At 43.4% G+C, this 16,788-nt stretch overlaps 7 protein-coding genes across 7 annotated transcripts; 4 read left to right on the forward strand and 3 right to left on the reverse strand.

Moving 5' to 3' along the window:
• The first annotated feature begins 2,604 nt into the window (after nt 1-2,604).
• BYT42DRAFT_571318 (CRAL-TRIO domain-containing protein) lies at nt 2,605-4,833 on the forward strand. Its single transcript, XM_051568482.1, has 4 exons — nt 2,605-2,913; nt 3,024-3,430; nt 3,513-3,723; nt 3,784-4,833. Exons 1-4 carry the CDS (start codon nt 2,751-2,753, stop codon nt 4,701-4,703), a joined length of 1,701 nt encoding a protein of 566 aa, XP_051423029.1. The 5' UTR covers nt 2,605-2,750; the 3' UTR covers nt 4,704-4,833.
• Nucleotides 4,834-4,968: 135 nt separating this feature from the next.
• Nucleotides 4,969-6,233, reverse strand: BYT42DRAFT_533320 (uncharacterized protein). Its single transcript, XM_051565442.1, has 3 exons — nt 5,764-6,233; nt 5,585-5,691; nt 4,969-5,519 (listed from the first exon to the last, which is right to left on the reverse strand). Exons 1-3 carry the CDS (start codon nt 6,170-6,172, stop codon nt 5,049-5,051), a joined length of 987 nt encoding a protein of 328 aa, XP_051423030.1. The 5' UTR covers nt 6,173-6,233; the 3' UTR covers nt 4,969-5,048.
• A 29-nt stretch (nt 6,234-6,262) lies between these two features.
• Nucleotides 6,263-7,343, reverse strand: BYT42DRAFT_571320 (uncharacterized protein). Its single transcript, XM_051568483.1, has one exon. The coding sequence runs from the start codon at nt 7,329-7,331 to the stop codon at nt 6,528-6,530; it is 804 nt and encodes a 267-aa protein (XP_051423031.1). The 5' UTR covers nt 7,332-7,343; the 3' UTR covers nt 6,263-6,527.
• Nucleotides 7,344-10,150: 2,807 nt separating this feature from the next.
• On the forward strand, nt 10,151-11,074 carry BYT42DRAFT_571326 (uncharacterized protein). Its single transcript, XM_051568484.1, has 2 exons — nt 10,151-10,345; nt 10,410-11,074. Exons 1-2 carry the CDS (start codon nt 10,330-10,332, stop codon nt 10,622-10,624), a joined length of 231 nt encoding a protein of 76 aa, XP_051423032.1. The 5' UTR covers nt 10,151-10,329; the 3' UTR covers nt 10,625-11,074.
• Nucleotides 10,976-11,763, forward strand: BYT42DRAFT_546360 (uncharacterized protein; the record flags this gene model as incomplete). Its single annotated transcript, XM_051565878.1, has 2 exons — nt 10,976-10,978; nt 11,083-11,763. The coding sequence occupies 2 exons, from the start codon at nt 10,976-10,978 to the stop codon at nt 11,761-11,763; spliced, it is 684 nt and encodes a 227-aa protein (XP_051423033.1).
• A 710-nt stretch (nt 11,764-12,473) lies between these two features.
• BYT42DRAFT_571331 (ARP2/3 complex 21 kDa subunit) lies at nt 12,474-13,661 on the forward strand. The gene is made up of 4 exons (XM_051568485.1): nt 12,474-12,554; nt 12,718-12,814; nt 12,896-13,174; nt 13,254-13,661. The coding sequence occupies exons 1-4, from the start codon at nt 12,549-12,551 to the stop codon at nt 13,388-13,390; spliced, it is 519 nt and encodes a 172-aa protein (XP_051423034.1). The 5' UTR covers nt 12,474-12,548; the 3' UTR covers nt 13,391-13,661.
• A 102-nt stretch (nt 13,662-13,763) lies between these two features.
• On the reverse strand, nt 13,764-16,767 carry BYT42DRAFT_353934 (SPX domain-containing protein). Its single transcript, XM_051563194.1, has 3 exons — nt 16,598-16,767; nt 14,902-16,510; nt 13,764-14,834 (listed from the first exon to the last, which is right to left on the reverse strand). The coding sequence occupies exons 1-3, from the start codon at nt 16,657-16,659 to the stop codon at nt 13,908-13,910; spliced, it is 2,598 nt and encodes an 865-aa protein (XP_051423035.1). The 5' UTR covers nt 16,660-16,767; the 3' UTR covers nt 13,764-13,907.
• Nucleotides 16,768-16,788: the final 21 nt, after the last annotated feature.

Here is a 16,788-nt window from a genome sequence, read left to right on the forward strand (position 1 = left end):
TTTTACTTCAATCAAAAAAAAAAAACCTGTACTTTTTTTCTCTCTTAATCCTCAGAGTCCTCAAGCTTGGGAACGATTCCAATAAATCATTGTCCCTTCTCCACAGGAAACATCGACAAAGTAACCGTAATCATCCACGCTAACGGGAGACCTTTGTCAATCACCAAAACTTGGAAACAATGATGAAAGAAATAATCTTTTGCCGCTGACATTCCTCACCGAGTTATGCGTGGCATCCATGCGCACAGTAACAGAGTTATTCTTTAAAAACCGTACCGAGTTTATTTATTATTTCATATGATTTTGAAAAATAAAGGCTAATCTTTAAACTATGATAAAGCATCATGCTTTTCAACTTACCTCAATCTATCCCGTGCTCCGAGATGCCTACAAGTGCCGTTACCATCAACAGCGTCATATTCGAAGAAATGACCGGTTTCTTCAATTCTCAGTTGCACAAACGCAAGCAATCACTCATATCATTATGTAGACGCACGATCTTCTTCAAAATAGCACTGCAGCGCCTTGTACACATGCATGTCCCCGATCAGAAAAAACTTCGCGGGACAAGAGCTTCACAATCCAAACCTTAGAATAATGAAATGATAATCAACATGATTATCATCTCGGAATGTTATCTATAATATACCATGGTCAAAATGTCGCTACCTAATCGAAGCATCTCGTTGAACTTGGCCCAAGGAACTTGCGTTGCGTTTGCTCGTCAATCCAGTTGGAGAGATACGCAGAGATGGGCCCTATTCTCAGGCCCTCCAAACTGTCTGGAGTTTGTATGGAAAGTTACATGCACAAAACCTCTGTCAACCTCAAAAGAAGAGACAGAGATTTCGCTTCAAATCCACAACAACGAATAGCAGGCCTCACGCAGCGCTTCTTCGGACGATGGCAGGTATATGCTGACGAACAAAGACAGCGTCAGGACATAATAACCCCCTTTAAAAAGGTATAATAATAGCTACAAGACTTATCAGATACCTACAAATGTTCATAATAGGAAATGTCGTCTTGCGAATGCGAAAGCGACAGCAGGGGAGTCTTCGGCAAAGGGTCCGACGGACTGAACAATAGCAGCAGTGGCACCAATGATGGTTTGAGGGATGGAGATGACCTACGTGCGAATGGATAAACAGAAAGAGAAATGGGGACACCAAAAACACGTAAGTCAATTAAAGCAGGAAACAAAAAAAAAAAAAAATATGTTCATGCGTGACAAACGATGACCTGCGCATTGGCAGCCATATGACACCATACTCAACTCAACTCTCCCCTCCCCGAAGCGAATAATCGCATTTCTTTTTCTTTTCTTTTTGTTTCTTCTTCTTTCCCACTTGTTTTCTTTGGTGAACGTCCCATGATACCAATCCACGCATCTGATGGCAATTTGTCGATCAGTTCATGGACATGGGTTCTTGTTTTGAACGGATGCTAGCGGCCTGTAGCCTTTTTTGGTGAGCGTCCTAGACACCAATCCACGCAGCTGAAGGCTATTTTTCGATCAGTTCATGGACGTGGGTTCTCTTTGTATAACAAGTTGCACGCGGCCATTAGCCAAGTTACGAAAACAGATCTTTTTTTTTTTTAAGTGAACATCTACTGTCCATTATGTGCACATTCAAGAAAGTACGATACGATGAAAACGGTGAGATTTGTCACTGAATCCAATGTCACTTGACTAAAAACGATTGTCCTCTAGAAGTCTCGTGATATGATTACCTGTGTCTAAAGCAGACCGCCATAGATGTGTTGTTATGGACCCCAGGTAGAAATTCTCAGCCAAAGACATGCTACTGCCTGTTTGCACAACCCGTTACTGGTCCCCATGACTGCGAAGGTGTCTCCTTTTTCTGGATATACTACGTCAGTGTTGACACCTTTCCGGAGCAACAATCCTAAATCGGAAGTGCGTTGGCCGGTTATTTGTTAAATCTTAGCTGAAGTAAACTGCTTGCATCGGCACAAACCATAACCCCAATGACCACTGTACGTATGGTTATAATCAGCTATCTATTCATCGATGCTTTTTTCTATTTCGCTTCTTCTTTTTTTTTTTTTATAATGACCATTTATTTTATCCTTTTGTTCGGTTGGCTTTATTACTCTTGATACCTAAGTGGATTTTTAGAACCCATAAACTTGTAACTTAACCTAATATGGACGACGTGATTATATGATATATATCCGTGAACTACTGTTAAGGCGCCACCTCTTCGTTTTGTTCTGAAGATTCCAACGATAAGTTATCTCTGGAGTTTACAGTTGGGCTTTTATGTTTCCGAAACGCAAGTTAGCATCACCTGGGATTTTACAAACAATGAATGGAAGGTTTAGCTGAGGCATAATGCCGCACTTGCTGAAATTTGTACAGCTTTGCTAGGTATTCTCAACGACAAATCATCCATTGTTATAACAAAATCCCATTCTAAAAAAATCACTAATAAGCATCGTTTTGGCCAATGTGGTTTGATAAAAATTTGGGCACACAAAGGGGACAAATGTGATCAATTTCAGTAAAGCGACATTTATTTTTGGTTAAAACGGCATTTCAATGACAAAATTTACCACCTTTTTTTATTGCATTTGTTGGGGAAATACAAAAATGTGCTTTTTTTCATTCAATTTCCGGCGGCCGAAGACAAATAAAAAAATAATTACCCATTATCGCTTCAAGCGACTAGAGTATCCGCAAAACAGAAGCATATAGAAAAGAAAAAAAGACTCAAAAAACAGCCATGCTAGCTATATCGCGAGAACTTGCCTTATCGCTAAATTTTGAATACCACGAGCATGCTGACACCTTGACCAACCTCGAGAAAAGGTTGACTTGTCATCTCGATACCATGGAAATGTCACCGGTCGATCTACTCGATGCCAAGGAATATGTAAAAGATAGAGGTACATTGCCAAGTTGACCATGGGTTGAATCGCTCAATGGACCCTATTAACCCGGTTTCTCTTTGTTTCCTTTGTTCTTCTATTCCACATTGTTTTTCTACGGAATGCAGTAACCTTGTTCAGGTTTTTACGGGATGCGGATTTCGTTGAAGAGTATGCTTTCAAACGTTTGGTGGACACAATACAATGGCGAGCAGAAATCGGAATCAGTCAGCTTACGTGGGAAATGGTGGCGCCCGAGTTTTTCGAAAATGGATTCGCCTTTTTCCACAAACAAGATCTTCTCGGTCGACCGATTGCTCTGATTCGTATGCGTCATTTTCCGAAATTTCGGGATACTACCAAATCGTTGTCGGATTACATACCACCCTTCGCCTGTCTCGTAATGGAAATCGCTCGAAAGTTGACATGGGATATCACGCAGGAAAGACAGCAACACATAGACGAATATACATTTGTTCTTGTCTCTCAAATTGTGGTCATCATCGATATTGCAAAGGCTCCCTTTGTCCCCATGGTAAGTTGGACGTTCCTATGATGGTATCATATGATACGTTGTTTCGGCTCCATGGTTCGTTTCATCTAACCTGATAATGTAGGAGAAACAATTGATGCATTCGTTACGAGATATTACAGATAAACGGTTTCCGGGATTTATTGGTTCGGTGTACATCATGAATTTTGGTTGGATGTATCAAGGATTGTGGCAAATGGTGAAACTGATGTTGAGCGACAATGCCAAAAGCAAGATCAATTTTCCCGGTGTCAAAGATATTCTCCAGGCGGTGGCTGCCCAGGATCTCCTCATAGGTAGGTGGACATAATTCAGTAGCGTGAAGAATTATGGATGAATTGATGCATGATCTACAGAATTAGGTGGCGTGGATGATTTCGAATGGTCTATTGAATCCGATCAAACACTGCAAAAGTATGGGCAGGGACTGGTCGTTGAACCGTCGCCGGTACCGTCACCAGTGCCTTCTCCAGTACCGTCATCAAGTGCGAAAGACGAGGGTGTCATCGAAACAGTGTACGACGATTCGGAAGCCGAATCCGATGACGTTTTCTTTGATGCGCGGGAGTCATCGTCCCATCGATCTAGCATATTCCAACCTTCACCTGCCATCTACCCATCGATGAGTATTACGTCGAGTCATTACGGTACACCGGGTTCATTGACGCCGATTACGTATCACCGACGACCGTCATTGTCCTGGGCCGTTCCTCAGCAGTTGATCCAGTCTCCCTATTATTGGACAGGCTTACATATTGGGGCGAATTTCTTGACCTCATTTTTCCAGAAACCGGGCCCCGATCCTCGTGCGGGAGGCATTTCTTCCGCGGCTCTTGCCAATCGATTGGAAAGGCTAGCTCATGAGCAAGGCACGCAAACCATCGATCTCGATGATCCAAGCAATATCGACGATTTAAATCATTTCACTGTTCTCGTCCAGCCACCACCTCATTATCCTCACTTACTCCCGCCTGATAATCCTCAATCCGCCTATGCTATTGCTCCCTTGAAAACCCATCTCATACGCTCCGAACAACGGTTGGTCCGCTTTTCACGTCGCCTGTTCCGACTGTCGTTTGCGTATAAAGGGGCGCTCTACTGGATCGTACTATACATCTTCTTGAGAGGCCCCGTGGAAAACAGTATGCGGCGGGCTTTGGCCAAATTGCTGGTGGCCACACCTCAACAAATCACATACACCACCATCGGTGTTACGGCGACACTGGCTGCCGCCTTTGGATCTACGTTATCGACCGCCGTCAATGGTCGTCGGTAAAAACCCTGTACTTTTTTCTTACAAGCATTGTGCTCCATGTATCATATATCATTTTACTCTTTCTCCCCTCTTGCCACACTTAGTTACCACCCGTAATAAATTTTAAACCCTTATTGCTCCTTTACCTGAACAAAATATTATTCGATCGATTCATTGCTTGCAGCTAAAAATCATACCGTATCACTGTTCTTTTGTAGCTTTCGTTCTTCCCAAGCAAACGGTTGAGAGAGTCACTGGTCCAGTCACCGCTTCATGTAAGAATAATCGAGGCAAAAATGGGTTTTTTTTAATTTAAACAAAATGGATATAAGGGTAGTGTATGTGTGTCGTCTATCTATATACAGTCTAGGTTAATCCCCAGTTATCGATGGCTTTGTGCAATTCGTCATAGGCTGGCCCTTGCGCATCCTCGGCACCAAAAGCAGGACCCAGCAATCCGTAAGTTTCCACCAAGTAATTCCACAACTCGGGCGTCACAATGCTGAAGCCACCACTAAAAGCGCCTCTTGGTCTCGCGCTGGGGTTCAGACGACCGTTTTCATCCGCCAAGGCAGTATTATCAATGGGTCCGACCCCCACTTTTCCATCACATAATCGCAAAAACCATGAACAGATCCACATGCGATCGACAAAAAAGTACTGCCCCGAGGTCAGAACAGACAGCCGATCACAATCGTGTGCATACAATTGTCGCTCGTCCATACATTGTTTCCGTCGTTCCATCGCTCCACGTCCTAGCTCGCTGTCTCGAGTAATGATCTCCAACAAATGATCGACATATTCGGCTTCACTTTGGTCGCCTCTCGATTCACCAAGCTACACAAATCCAACAACCGTAAGAGACAAGCAAATTTCATGATACTGTTATGTGAATAACTTACAAGTCGCGAACACGTAAAGCAATACATCTGCAATACGTTCATACGAAACATGATTCCATGACGACCAGGGATCGAAGCGTGGTATCGATACGCACAATCTCGACATCCTATTCATGAAAGGCAAACACACATAAATTTTTTTGCCATTTTTCTTAAACGAACGGGTACATTGTACTTACGGAGACGAGTGTTGCCTTGCCAGATGTACAAGCATAAACCGGCGTCCTGTTGATTTTGACCGCAGGTTCGACAGTTAAGGTTCTTTGGGAGCCAATTGAGGACTTGATGATAACGTTGAATATACGGTTCGAGACACTTGGCGTTCACATCGCTCAGATGAGGACAGATGCGATTATGTTGAGGATCATCGTGTTTGCGAGTGTACATCTCCTTCCAACTTTCTTTGGCCATTTTGTATCCCACGCCAAACTTGTTGATCAGCATTTCCTTCCAGACCGCATCGCTGTGGCAAACAACGGCCAACCGGTGGCACACTTGCGACAAATTCTTGAGATCCTCGAGCTCCAAATGGCCTGCAATACAGGTCAATAGTTCATTATTGAAATCCAAGAGACGATGTCGGGCCATGACTTGGATGGGAACTATCGAGATCTACAGCAACACAACCACCCAAAAAAAAAAGAAAAAAAAAAACTATCTCGATTTTCAAATTTCAGTGATGTCACAAATGCTTTTTACTTAGCATGCACCAATGGAAATGCAAATTTGTTCCTTGCATGTCCAATGACATTGGTTGCTTGATCGGACTTCATTGAACTCTGCAGCCAAACAGTGGCAACCGGCACCTGCGCAAAATTAGAAAAGCAGTGTTGCCTGGGTAATTCGATTGACAAAATAACACTGATTTTATTTATACAACCCCCCATCTCAAATCTTTATTGAAAAAGTTATTCAGACACCTTATAACCCAAAGACATGCTAATTATTGGATCTTGTTGACACAGCTCTTAATGGCAGGATTTTGGTTCGAGGTGCCTTGATTGATCCAGTCGTCCAAACTGCCGTCACCAATAGCGTCGGCCAATTTTTGGGCATAGGTGACGAGATAGGTTCGGTTACAGATCAAACGAGCGAACTTCATCTTGTAGTTCTGGGTAATCACGGTTGTCTTGCCATCCTGAGTCTTGCTCATGTTCAGCACGACCCAATTGATGAAAATGTGCATGGTGCCATCCACGTTGGCCACGGGAGATTGGTCAAACAGAGACTTGTATGCACTTTGTTGCTTCTCGGACATGACGGCCTGGATCAAACCTTCGATGGAGTCGATAAGATGGTTCACGTCCACCGAAACATAGCCGTCATACGCATCCTTGAGCCGAGACGCAATCAGCTGCACGTTCACTTCCGTCAATTCAAAACCTTCGTCGGAAGTATGCTCTAAAAAGAAACCAGGGAATGTTGTTACGTACTCGATATAGTCGGTAAACTTTTCAGCGGCTTCGGCTTGCGACAAAGAAGCAGGGGTGTAACCCATCTTGGTACCACAGTACGTAAGAATAGCGCCAACTGCATCAGGGTGGTTCTTGGGATCATGGAACATATCATAGGCCGAGGCATTGGGATCGGATGTGTTTTTTCCCTGGGCAAAGGGAGCGGCCACCGACTTGTCTGCGATGCTTGCATCAGGAAGTTTAATAGGAGCTTTACCGCGATGGCGTCCTTTCAACCATTCATCAAGAGCTTGGTGGCCTTTCTCAATGTCAATAGGTGTTTGGCGTTCCATGTTTGAAATGGTAATGAATAAAAGTTTACGATTCTTATCCGAGTCTTTATCATGTCGAAATTTATATGCAACTTCTCGATACAATATTCTCTAGTTTTCAACAAGTTGGCCAGTTTTTGTATTATGTTAGTTTCGTTAATGCAGCGGAGAATGTTGCCGTAGTGACTCACCACTGGCCACAATCTTAGCAACAGCAACGTTAAATTCTCGTTTGCTTTCTGTTCCTGTTTTGTACTTGATGGCCCTCAAATTTTTGAGATAAGAGTTCAGCATGCAGATATAAAAATCCCACCTCGTATGAACAATTGATAGTTACGTTAACCGACAGCATGAACAAAAAAGAGTGTGCGGAGATCACAAAGAGCAGATCCCTTGTAATAATGAACAATGTCAATGAATATCAATATTCAAGTTTAATAAAGGGTCTCTTTCCAATTTCGAACTTTTTTTAGCCTTTCGAGCAGGAAATAAGCTTGAACAGACTTCTTGAAACATTGACACCCATTTTCACGATGCGATTTTGTTTTGCTGTAAAGTGAATCACTCTTATTAACAAACAAACAAACAAACAAACAAATGAGCGTACCATATGCAGTTATTGTATGGGGCTCGCAGTAAAACAAATAATTGTATTCTCAGTTTCTGTCTTCCCAAACTATACTAAGCTGCTGATTACTTGTATAAGAGAGCTCAAAATCAAGCTTTTCTTTTTTTTAGGTTATTCTGCTTCGCGAAGAGTAGTCCATCAAAAGCGCAAGAGCAGGAATCCTTCTTGAAACCTAAAGGGTTAATCCAAAATTATGCGTACTTGATGTTGCGCAAAGAACCAGTCGCGATGCTGGCAAATGCAGTTGCATAATGTCAATGCGTAAGCATGTTTCTTGGAGCTAACCATTAGCGTACTTTATACATTAATGATGTGATGATCATGTACGGATAAGATATAATATATTCGAAAGTCCCATCTTTCGTATGCCGCTATCATGTCCAAAAATCGAAAGTGGTTGATATTGAGACGCAAGTGATGCGATTAATAGATTTATACTGTATCATGTGTTCCTGCAATTTTGCATACTGTAATTACATGCAACCCGTTTTAAGGAACCTCGGTAGGATGATACCTTCCATTTAGTAGGATTATAAACAACTGTTATCCGCTCGTATGAGTAACTAGACGGTTGTCAATCATGCGCATATCAAGCTTCAACCTGGAATTTTTTTTCTTGCCTTGTAGTTACTGCAAGATACATCAACAACAGCACAATGATGTTATGTCCGTTCCTACAGTCCCATTAATAACATAAGTCGCGTTGGCTATTGCAAGATCGATTACGGTAAAGCACTCGCTTGCTTTCTGATGGGGGAAAAAGCATTTCACTGTCCACTTGCTCCGACACGATCCCACGGTGCTTTGTTTATTCAGACAATTTCCTGGACGTCAGCTCTGAAAAAAGAAAAAAGACAATGACTAGTTACGCTTTGGGTACGGCTTACGAGAATGCATAAAAAAATGTCAACGTCAAAAGTTGTTTAATATTGAAACGAAATGATACTTGGAGCTCCACGTAATGGGTCTTTTTGTGATCGAAACGAGATTTACATTGTACTTCATCGGTTACAAGTCCCTTGCGGACAATTATCTTAATAAATTTGTGTCGCAACGCGCGCAATAAAATATCGCTCAGCTCGAGATTGGTTAGGAAGGACGTGATTACCCGAAGAACACGCATCATCCTTTTCGCGAGAAGGCAAATAAGGTTGCAACCGATCTCCATAGTGATCGTTTCTGAAAAACTGCATTAAAAGCAACTTCAAAGTCGAAAAACTTGTCTTGTATACAATAATTGCCATATATGCTTAACTACTGTAGCTCCCGCGCTGGGCTGGGGCTCTCGGCATTTCTAACAAGATATAGATTTAGATCCACGTATCCGTGCTCGATCTTTCCACAGGCCAGATATTTGAAGACAAACGAAAATATTGTGGTCATCTTCTTTAAGCTCTATCCGCGCAAATGGGACGATGAGTGCAATGTGAGAACATGATAATGGAGAACAGCCCAGCGCGGGGCCAAGCGCCGGGCCAAGCCTGAACCGTGATCATAGCGACACATCCTCAGAAGTAAAAATTTCCAATTTCCTAGACATAGCCCCTCATCGTCCTAGCATTTACTGGGTATCACAAAAACAATTGCACGGATTTCGTCAAAGTGTGTAGCAAACACACTGACAAAACAAAGGCTCATGCCGATCGACAAGCTAAAATTAGTTTTTCACACAGACCAGATAATCAAACCTCGCCGCAACTATGTCTTGAGATTGCAGCAAAACTGCCGCTTTGGACTCGATCCTAATGTAAACTATCGTTCATATAGAACAACACCGATTGCATCATACAAGACCAAAATAAAAAGAACGTAATCATCAAGTAGAGCAATCTATCAGGTATATGATCGAGCTCACGTGCACGACCGTACGACAAGGTGAGGCTGGGTGGCAAGCCCGATGATAAGACTTTGGAAGGAGTCGCAAACCTGGAATTGCGACGTGCTGATCGAGATAATGACTTATCTGTATGTATTGAGGATGGGAACTTCCAATTTAGAGCAAAGGTCTACGGCTATTATTCAAGAATGGAACTTCATGAAGTACGTTGGTCGCCATTGGTGACGGATGCATTCAGCCTAAATCGTGCGACACAGCAATGTGTAACCGTGCGTTGCTTGCCAAACCTGAAAAAGCAGTCGAAGCGTGTTCGTTGGTTCCAAATATCATTGATAAGAGAACTAAAAACTAAAAGTTGGCATCTATTCATCCAGGAGACCTTCTGAAACTGGTTAGCTTTTTAAAATTTCAAATTATGCATAAAGGGTCAGCCAGTGTCCATTTGCGAGTGAAAAAATCGCGCGGGATACAATCGAGATTATTCTTTGGTCGTTCGTTACACAAGAAAAGAAGGATCGATTCGTTTTCTTTTTTAAAATCAAGATCATGCGGACATGGCGACTTTAACAGGTACATCCGAGCGGAGGGTGGCTGTGATTGGTGGTGGCGCGTAAATTTATCGGTTGACCCACAGACTGTTTACATTCGCTCTTTTGGATGGGTGCACTCGTTTTGCATGAAGTTTTTCTTTTCGGGTATGTTTGGGAACATCTTCGCACACCCACACAAACGATAAACTTGGAAGAATTTTACGCAAACAAAGTACCAAAGATAACCTATGAGAATCTACGCGACCTGAACAGAGGAGAAGCGTATTTCTTTCTATGGAATCTTTCCGAGTCAATTTGATGACACGATAAATCTGATTGGCGCTTTATCGCGGTCATGCATTGGTAATGCCCTTTTTTTTTAAAAAAAAAAAAGGGCATTAGAAGAGGAGTTTTCAAGGGTGTGTATAATTAGGATGGGAAAAAAGTTCACGGAGATAGCTTTACAAAAAGGCAATAGTGAATGTTACCTCGTCGCCATGCCAATGGCGAGACATGACGGATATATTCATCGATTAAGACCGAGGACTGTATATTTTTTTTTCACTGTGGGTTGGGTTGATCATTAAAGATATAAATACGACAGACGATTTGTACCTTGTCGATTCATTATTCAAAACTTCCTTTGCTTTTTGAAAACATAACAACAATCATGGTCCAAGAAATCGAACGCACCGCTGCTGAACTCGACAACTGGTTGGCTAGAAGAAATCTCCCCCACCCCCCCTTGAAACTCCCAATGTGGACAATGCTGACAAGGGGGTGGCTCATCCTTTCTTCCAAGGCGAGAACACGTCGGATACTGTGCGCACCTCCTTGGATCTTTTCCAAAATCCCAAGAATCATCCTGATGCCGTCGGTACCATCCTTACCTACAGTGGCAGCCGTACTGGTTACACCCCGGCCTCTTTATCCCAAGCCGAAACCGCGTCGAAATTTATGGATTACATTTCAGATGTCTCCCGTTTCCCCGGTTTCTTGCTCGAGCACTCATCCCGAGAAAGATTCGAATTGAATGAAGTCAACATCAACCTTATTGCAAACCGCATCAAGGAAGCTTACGAGGGTTATCTCAAAATTGATATCAACCAGGTTATCAGCTCCATCCAAGGTTTGGTCAACGCGGTCATGTCCGAGTCGCAGCAAAATGCATACAAGTCTCTGTTTGACCAGTCGCCTGTCGTCAATGTGGATGGTACGCTCGTCATCTTTATCAACTATGTGACTCTCAACATGACCAAGACCCAGAGTGGTAAGACAACTGTGAAGACTCAAACCTACGAAATGCAGTTTGCGCGCTTTTCGTTGAACAGAGGCTTTATCATTGCCAACGCACAAAAACTTGCCGATGCTTTGGGTGACGGTGGACTCGATAACTGGCTTAACCAAGGAACTTCCCCTCAGAAGAAGGGTGTCAAGACATGCTTTAGCAATAATTAAATTAGGACATCTTTGTATCTTTTTGCAATTCAAAAACCCTTTTTGTAATGCAATAAATCAGCGATTTTTATGTTTACGTTTATATAACTTGTTGGTTTAACGAATATATTTTCCACTTAAAACGTTGAGCCGTACAACCAAACTAGTGTATCAAAACCAGTCAAAACAATGCTTCTATTGATTTTATCCGTGATTCATGCGTACTTATCCACCCATGACTCCTAAGTCTAGAAGGATGATGGCATCGAGTATTCTAAGGGTAGCAAATGCTCTTTTTTATGGGTTCAAAATTGAAAAAACCCAGTATATTGTTCACTGCAATAGAGTTCTATTTTGCGAAACGAAACGATTAATGAACACCTTTGTCAATGAAAATAAGAAAAAAAGATAGACTGAAAAAAGCAAATGAAAGATAACCAGTAGACGCAAGATCAGAATAACTATATTGAATGAATCCCAACGTCAATAAACCAGACTCATGTTACAGCCACCGTACAGATCATCCAGCCCAAAATATTTTCTCTATCCATGAACGTATAATCAGTGGATTGATAAGAGGACGACAGTATAAAGAAGCTGCGTCATGTCAACAGCATTCCCTCAAAGCTGCACCAAATGGGCTCTCCAAAATGACGTCATGTCGTTCCTTCGGGCGGCGTTTGAACGTGCTGTGCTGGGTTCGAGAGATGTTCTCTATCCTTTTTTCGCCATAGAACTTCAACCTCTTACTTCTATTCTGTGCTTGCATTGACCGTTAAACCTGTTAACGCAGAATATTTGGAAAGATGCCGGTAATGTAGTTGCACTATGCATTTAGGCAGGGATTGACGAGTTGGATGGGAAGCTCTACCTCTTTTGATACAGTCAAGCAAGCCGAGCAACCCATCCAACGCCAAGGCCTTTTTTGCATTGGCAGCTTTTTTGTATTGACGTTGCTATTATTATTCATTGCAGGCTTATCATTCACAATTTAACGATGGCGACTTTCAATCCATTGGCAACATGTTCCTGCTCCCCATAAAAACGAAATTCAGAGGCAACGCGCCTATGGGTAATATATAGAGAACGACAACTGGGAAAAATTTACATGTCCGCATCGAGTCGCCAACTCATTCATTTTTAACTGCTTTAGCCGATCCAAACAGCGAAGATATCGTAGATGAAGCTCTGAGCCTTTTCCGAGCCAACTGTTTATTCCGCAACTTTGAAATCAAAGGCAACGCCGATCGTGTGTTAATCTATTGCATCCTCTTTATTTCCGAATGTTTGGGCAAGTTGAACAAAGCAACACCTCAAGGTGAAGCAATGAAGCAGTTGAGCACACTGGCTGTCTCCAATTTCGCTATTCCCGGAGATCCCAACTTTCCCTTGAATGCCATGTACACTCCTCCTCCCGACCGATCTCAAGCTGGTACGTCAGATCTATGTATCACTTTGGCTGACATGATACTAACCGAGCCATCTCTCCCCCGATGAATGGCCAATAATAGATCAATTAAGACAATACGTGCAACAACTTCGTCAGGAAATCGCATCTCGATTAGTGGAACAGACCTTTGTGGATGGAAAGCCTAGCAAATGGTGGATGTGCTTTTCCAAGAGAAAGTTTATGAACCTTAGCCTGTAATTAGATGTGTCCAACTATTAAAAAAGCAAACGAACGAGTCGATCTTTAAAATCGATGAAGAAAGGATCATAAAATGTATTGCTTAAAAAGCACTCGTTACTGGCGTTAAACATGGTTCATTACCGACCCCGCCTGAATGCTTAAAAGACGCTCACTGTTGTTGTATCCCGACACGTGGGATGTTCTTGGTTGCCATACAGTCCCTGTTCCGCACCGTATTGCACGATTGGCATGCAAGTGAAGTGTGGAGTTTGGCTCCTCTGTTGCTGGCTGAGATAATTTTGTCTGCAGTGCAAAGTCTCTCTTTCTCGCCACATTATTTCCCATCAAGACTCCAGATTCCCGTACAGAGTTTTAGCCACTTTTATAGTTCCTTTAATGGAATTTTAGGCACGCTCCATTATTCTACTATGTATCTGGAGAGTTACAAGATGAGATGTGTTTATTATTACATGATGGTTTTGAAAAGCGGTGTGTCAATATGAAAAATGCATGCAAAGAAAAAAGAAAGAATATTTTAGTAGCCCACGCCACTGACAATGGCATAGCCCAAGAGAATAGCAATAATGCCGGCGACAATTGAAGCTGGTATGCCACAAAGAATGAAATCTTTGATCTTCAAGTAGGCTTTGCCCGCAGCATCTTCTTGCATGATAGCGTTCATATTGGGAAATCCTGAAACCGGCAGACCCATGGCGACGGAGCAGACAAGACCGGTGACCATGACGAGCAAATTCGGTCGGGGAGGAGTGAGTTGCTCGCCGACGTGTTTCACAATGGGCAAGATAATCAAGGCGGCCACGGTGTGGCTGACAAAGGTGGAAAAGACCAGCACCAAGATGCCAAAAATAAAGATGATCGCAAGTACTTGGAGATCTTCGACCCCCGTGGCGATACGGTGACCAATAATATCCAGTAATCCGGAACTTTTAACGGCAAATCCAAGGGCCATACCACCCTGAGCCAGGACCACCACCGACCACAAGAAATTATTAAGATCCGTCTTGGTCAGCATGCGGGTGCCAAACAGCAACACAAAAGGAATGACAGCAATGACTCCGTTGTCGCCCCAGAAGTTGGCCAAGGCCGATTCGGCGCACCACAAGGCGATGGTCAAAATACAGATGAAACATACCCACACTTGGCGGAAACTCGGTTTGCCCTCAACCTGGGATTTCACCTTGTTGATATTCGGTGTTCCATGCTCCGGTCGGAAATACAACAAAAGCAGGACCCAGGTGGTGGCCACGGTGATGATAGCAATAGGCAATGCGGCTGCAAACCAAAGGCCCCAACCAGGATTGGGGTCCATAAGGTTAATGGTGATGATATTCTGAGGCGAAGAAATAGGCGATGCAAGGCCTCCGATGCAACTTGCCAAAGAAATACCGAGAATAAGACAAGGACCGACCTTGGAATGCGGTGGTAAAGTTCTCAGAATCGGCTAAAGGTACGATCATATTCATGTGAGTATTTTTTCAATCATAAGGGCAAGAAATGAATTAACTAACCTGAGCCAATGAGAAACAGAGGACGGGCGTTGCGACGTTACTGATCCACATGCTCAAAAAGGTGGCGAGATACATATTGACGAGAATGACCCAACGCGGCTTTGTACCGGCACGACTCATGACCACGGCGGCAAATGCTTTGGCAATACCGTGCTTGCTGAGCGCAGCGGCGATGGCGAATCCACCTAGTAACACCATGACGGTACCATTGAACATGCTCGAAAACACAGCCTCGGCCGCCACTGCGGCGGAGACTACTTGGCCGTCGATTTTGACAATATCCATGAGCACGATCATCAATGGGATCAGATAGGCGGTTGCATAGAGCGGCAAACTTTCAAAAGCCCATAGTAAAGCGGAGAACAGGAGAAGGGCGAGGCACTTGTTCGCTTCACGGTCGCCAATGACATCGACGGACATGAAAATGATATAGACCACCAGACTGAAGAGAAAGGTGATGAAATCCGTGAGGACGGATTTGCTGATCGTGGTGTGAATGAAAGGAATCTTGATTTGAGTCTCTGCCACTTCTACGTGTGCATCGCGAATGCGACGTTCCTGACCGATCATATCCTTCCACACAGTGGTGCGTTCAAACTGGATATGATCGCGCATGTGGAGTTTCAGTTCTGCCAAAGCGGAATTGACATCGCCATTGGTAAAGATAGCGGCATACATATCCGCGATGAGTTGCATGGCATTGCTTAGCCTTCGAAGGTGTTCTGGTTTGAACGGGTCAGCGTTCATAACAATCTTGTCAAAGTAGTTTTCCCTTAGGTTGCTGTTGGTGACTTTATCCCACTTCTTGAGAATCTTGCCAAAGGCGGTTCGGTTCATGATGGCATAGGATCGGAGTTCGGATAGTGAAATGTAGATGGCCGCACAATGGGCACGGAAATTGTAAAGGCGGTTAAAGTTCTCGATCCCTTCGGCTGGACCAATCAAGGAAGGGTGTGAACCGTATCTTCTGAGAAAAGAGAGCCCGGGATTAATGATGCGGTTGGGAGCAGCTTCGTTGCGTTGGCGAAATCCGTCCTCAACAGTAGTGGCTCGGCGTCGCACTGTCGTTCTCTCCGGTGTGGTTGGCTGGGATTCGGAGGGCCGCTCAATCATGGACGTGGTGGCTCGTCTTCCGAGTGAACTGGGGGTGGTAAAGGATTGCATATTGCCCAGCTCGGTACCTTCCAGATTCTGTTCAGTTGGGTCGTCGACGGTATCCATGGAAGATTGGGTGGAGACGGTGGATACCCGTCGATTGGTCTGTGTATCCAGCTTCTTCAAGTCATTTTCATTGCCGTGAGGTATCGTTTCAAGAGTTGGTAACGAGACACCAAATGAATCAAACTGATCATTGAGGGCTCTTGCGTCCTGCATAATCTCGGTTTCCTTTTTGGCGTAAAATTTAACGACCTTTTCCAGCTGTTCATCGAGAGCTTTTGTGAATTGCTGGTCCCTTGTCCACAAGAGACGTTTCTCATCCAAGCTTTCTTGCTGTTCGGTCTTTTGTTCACCTTCTTCCATGATGATCGGTACGTTGGTTCGGCGTCTGGCCGGTTGTTGCACAATTTCGCGCTCCACACGATAGACGATCTTCTTTAAATGGTCATAACTAGACACAGAAAAAAACGTGAGCGGATTGCTACGCCTATCATACCGAGAAAACCGGATGGGAATTCCAATCGGAGGGCCAACTTACTCGACATACTGGTCGATCCATTCCGGCACAGCATTCAGTATAAGTGAATGAGCAAATTTCATTATTGCTTGAAAAAACTACACTGCTATCTGCAAAAGAAAAAATATAAATAAGCAAGGGAGGGAGAAAAAGTCCAAATAAAAAAAAAATTATCAATATCTTTTTTTTTTTTTTTTTTTCCTTTCATAATG

This window comes from Radiomyces spectabilis, assembly GCF_025331425.1.
Source record: "Radiomyces spectabilis strain NRRL 2753 chromosome Unknown BYT42scaffold_7, whole genome shotgun sequence".
Taxonomy (NCBI): domain Eukaryota; kingdom Fungi; phylum Mucoromycota; class Mucoromycetes; order Mucorales; family Radiomycetaceae; genus Radiomyces; species Radiomyces spectabilis.

Coding starts and splice junctions, on each gene's coding strand:
- BYT42DRAFT_571318 (XM_051568482.1), top strand. CDS start 2,751: ATGCTAGCTATATCGCGAGAACTTGCCTTATCGCTAAATTTTGAATAC. Junction 3,431..3,512: donor AGGCTCCCTTTGTCCCCATG/GTAAGTTGGACG, acceptor CTGATAATGTAG/GAGAAACAATTGATGCATTC. Junction 3,724..3,783: donor TGCCCAGGATCTCCTCATAG/GTAGGTGGACAT, acceptor CATGATCTACAG/AATTAGGTGGCGTGGATGAT.
- BYT42DRAFT_533320 (XM_051565442.1), bottom strand. CDS start 6,172: ATGGCCCGACATCGTCTCTTGGATTTCAATAATGAACTATTGACCTGT. Junction 5,692..5,763: donor GCAAGGCAACACTCGTCTCC/GTAAGTACAATG, acceptor TTTCATGAATAG/GATGTCGAGATTGTGCGTAT. Junction 5,520..5,584: donor GCTTTACGTGTTCGCGACTT/GTAAGTTATTCA, acceptor GGATTTGTGTAG/CTTGGTGAATCGAGAGGCGA.
- BYT42DRAFT_571320 (XM_051568483.1), bottom strand. CDS start 7,331: ATGGAACGCCAAACACCTATTGACATTGAGAAAGGCCACCAAGCTCTT.
- BYT42DRAFT_571331 (XM_051568485.1), top strand. Junction 12,815..12,895: donor CAGAGGCAACGCGCCTATGG/GTAATATATAGA, acceptor TAACTGCTTTAG/CCGATCCAAACAGCGAAGAT. Junction 13,175..13,253: donor TCCCGACCGATCTCAAGCTG/GTACGTCAGATC, acceptor GGCCAATAATAG/ATCAATTAAGACAATACGTG.
- BYT42DRAFT_353934 (XM_051563194.1), bottom strand. CDS start 16,659: ATGAAATTTGCTCATTCACTTATACTGAATGCTGTGCCGGAATGGATC. Junction 16,511..16,597: donor TGGATCGACCAGTATGTCGA/GTAAGTTGGCCC, acceptor TTCTGTGTCTAG/TTATGACCATTTAAAGAAGA. Junction 14,835..14,901: donor TCTGTTTCTCATTGGCTCAG/GTTAGTTAATTC, acceptor TCGTACCTTTAG/CCGATTCTGAGAACTTTACC.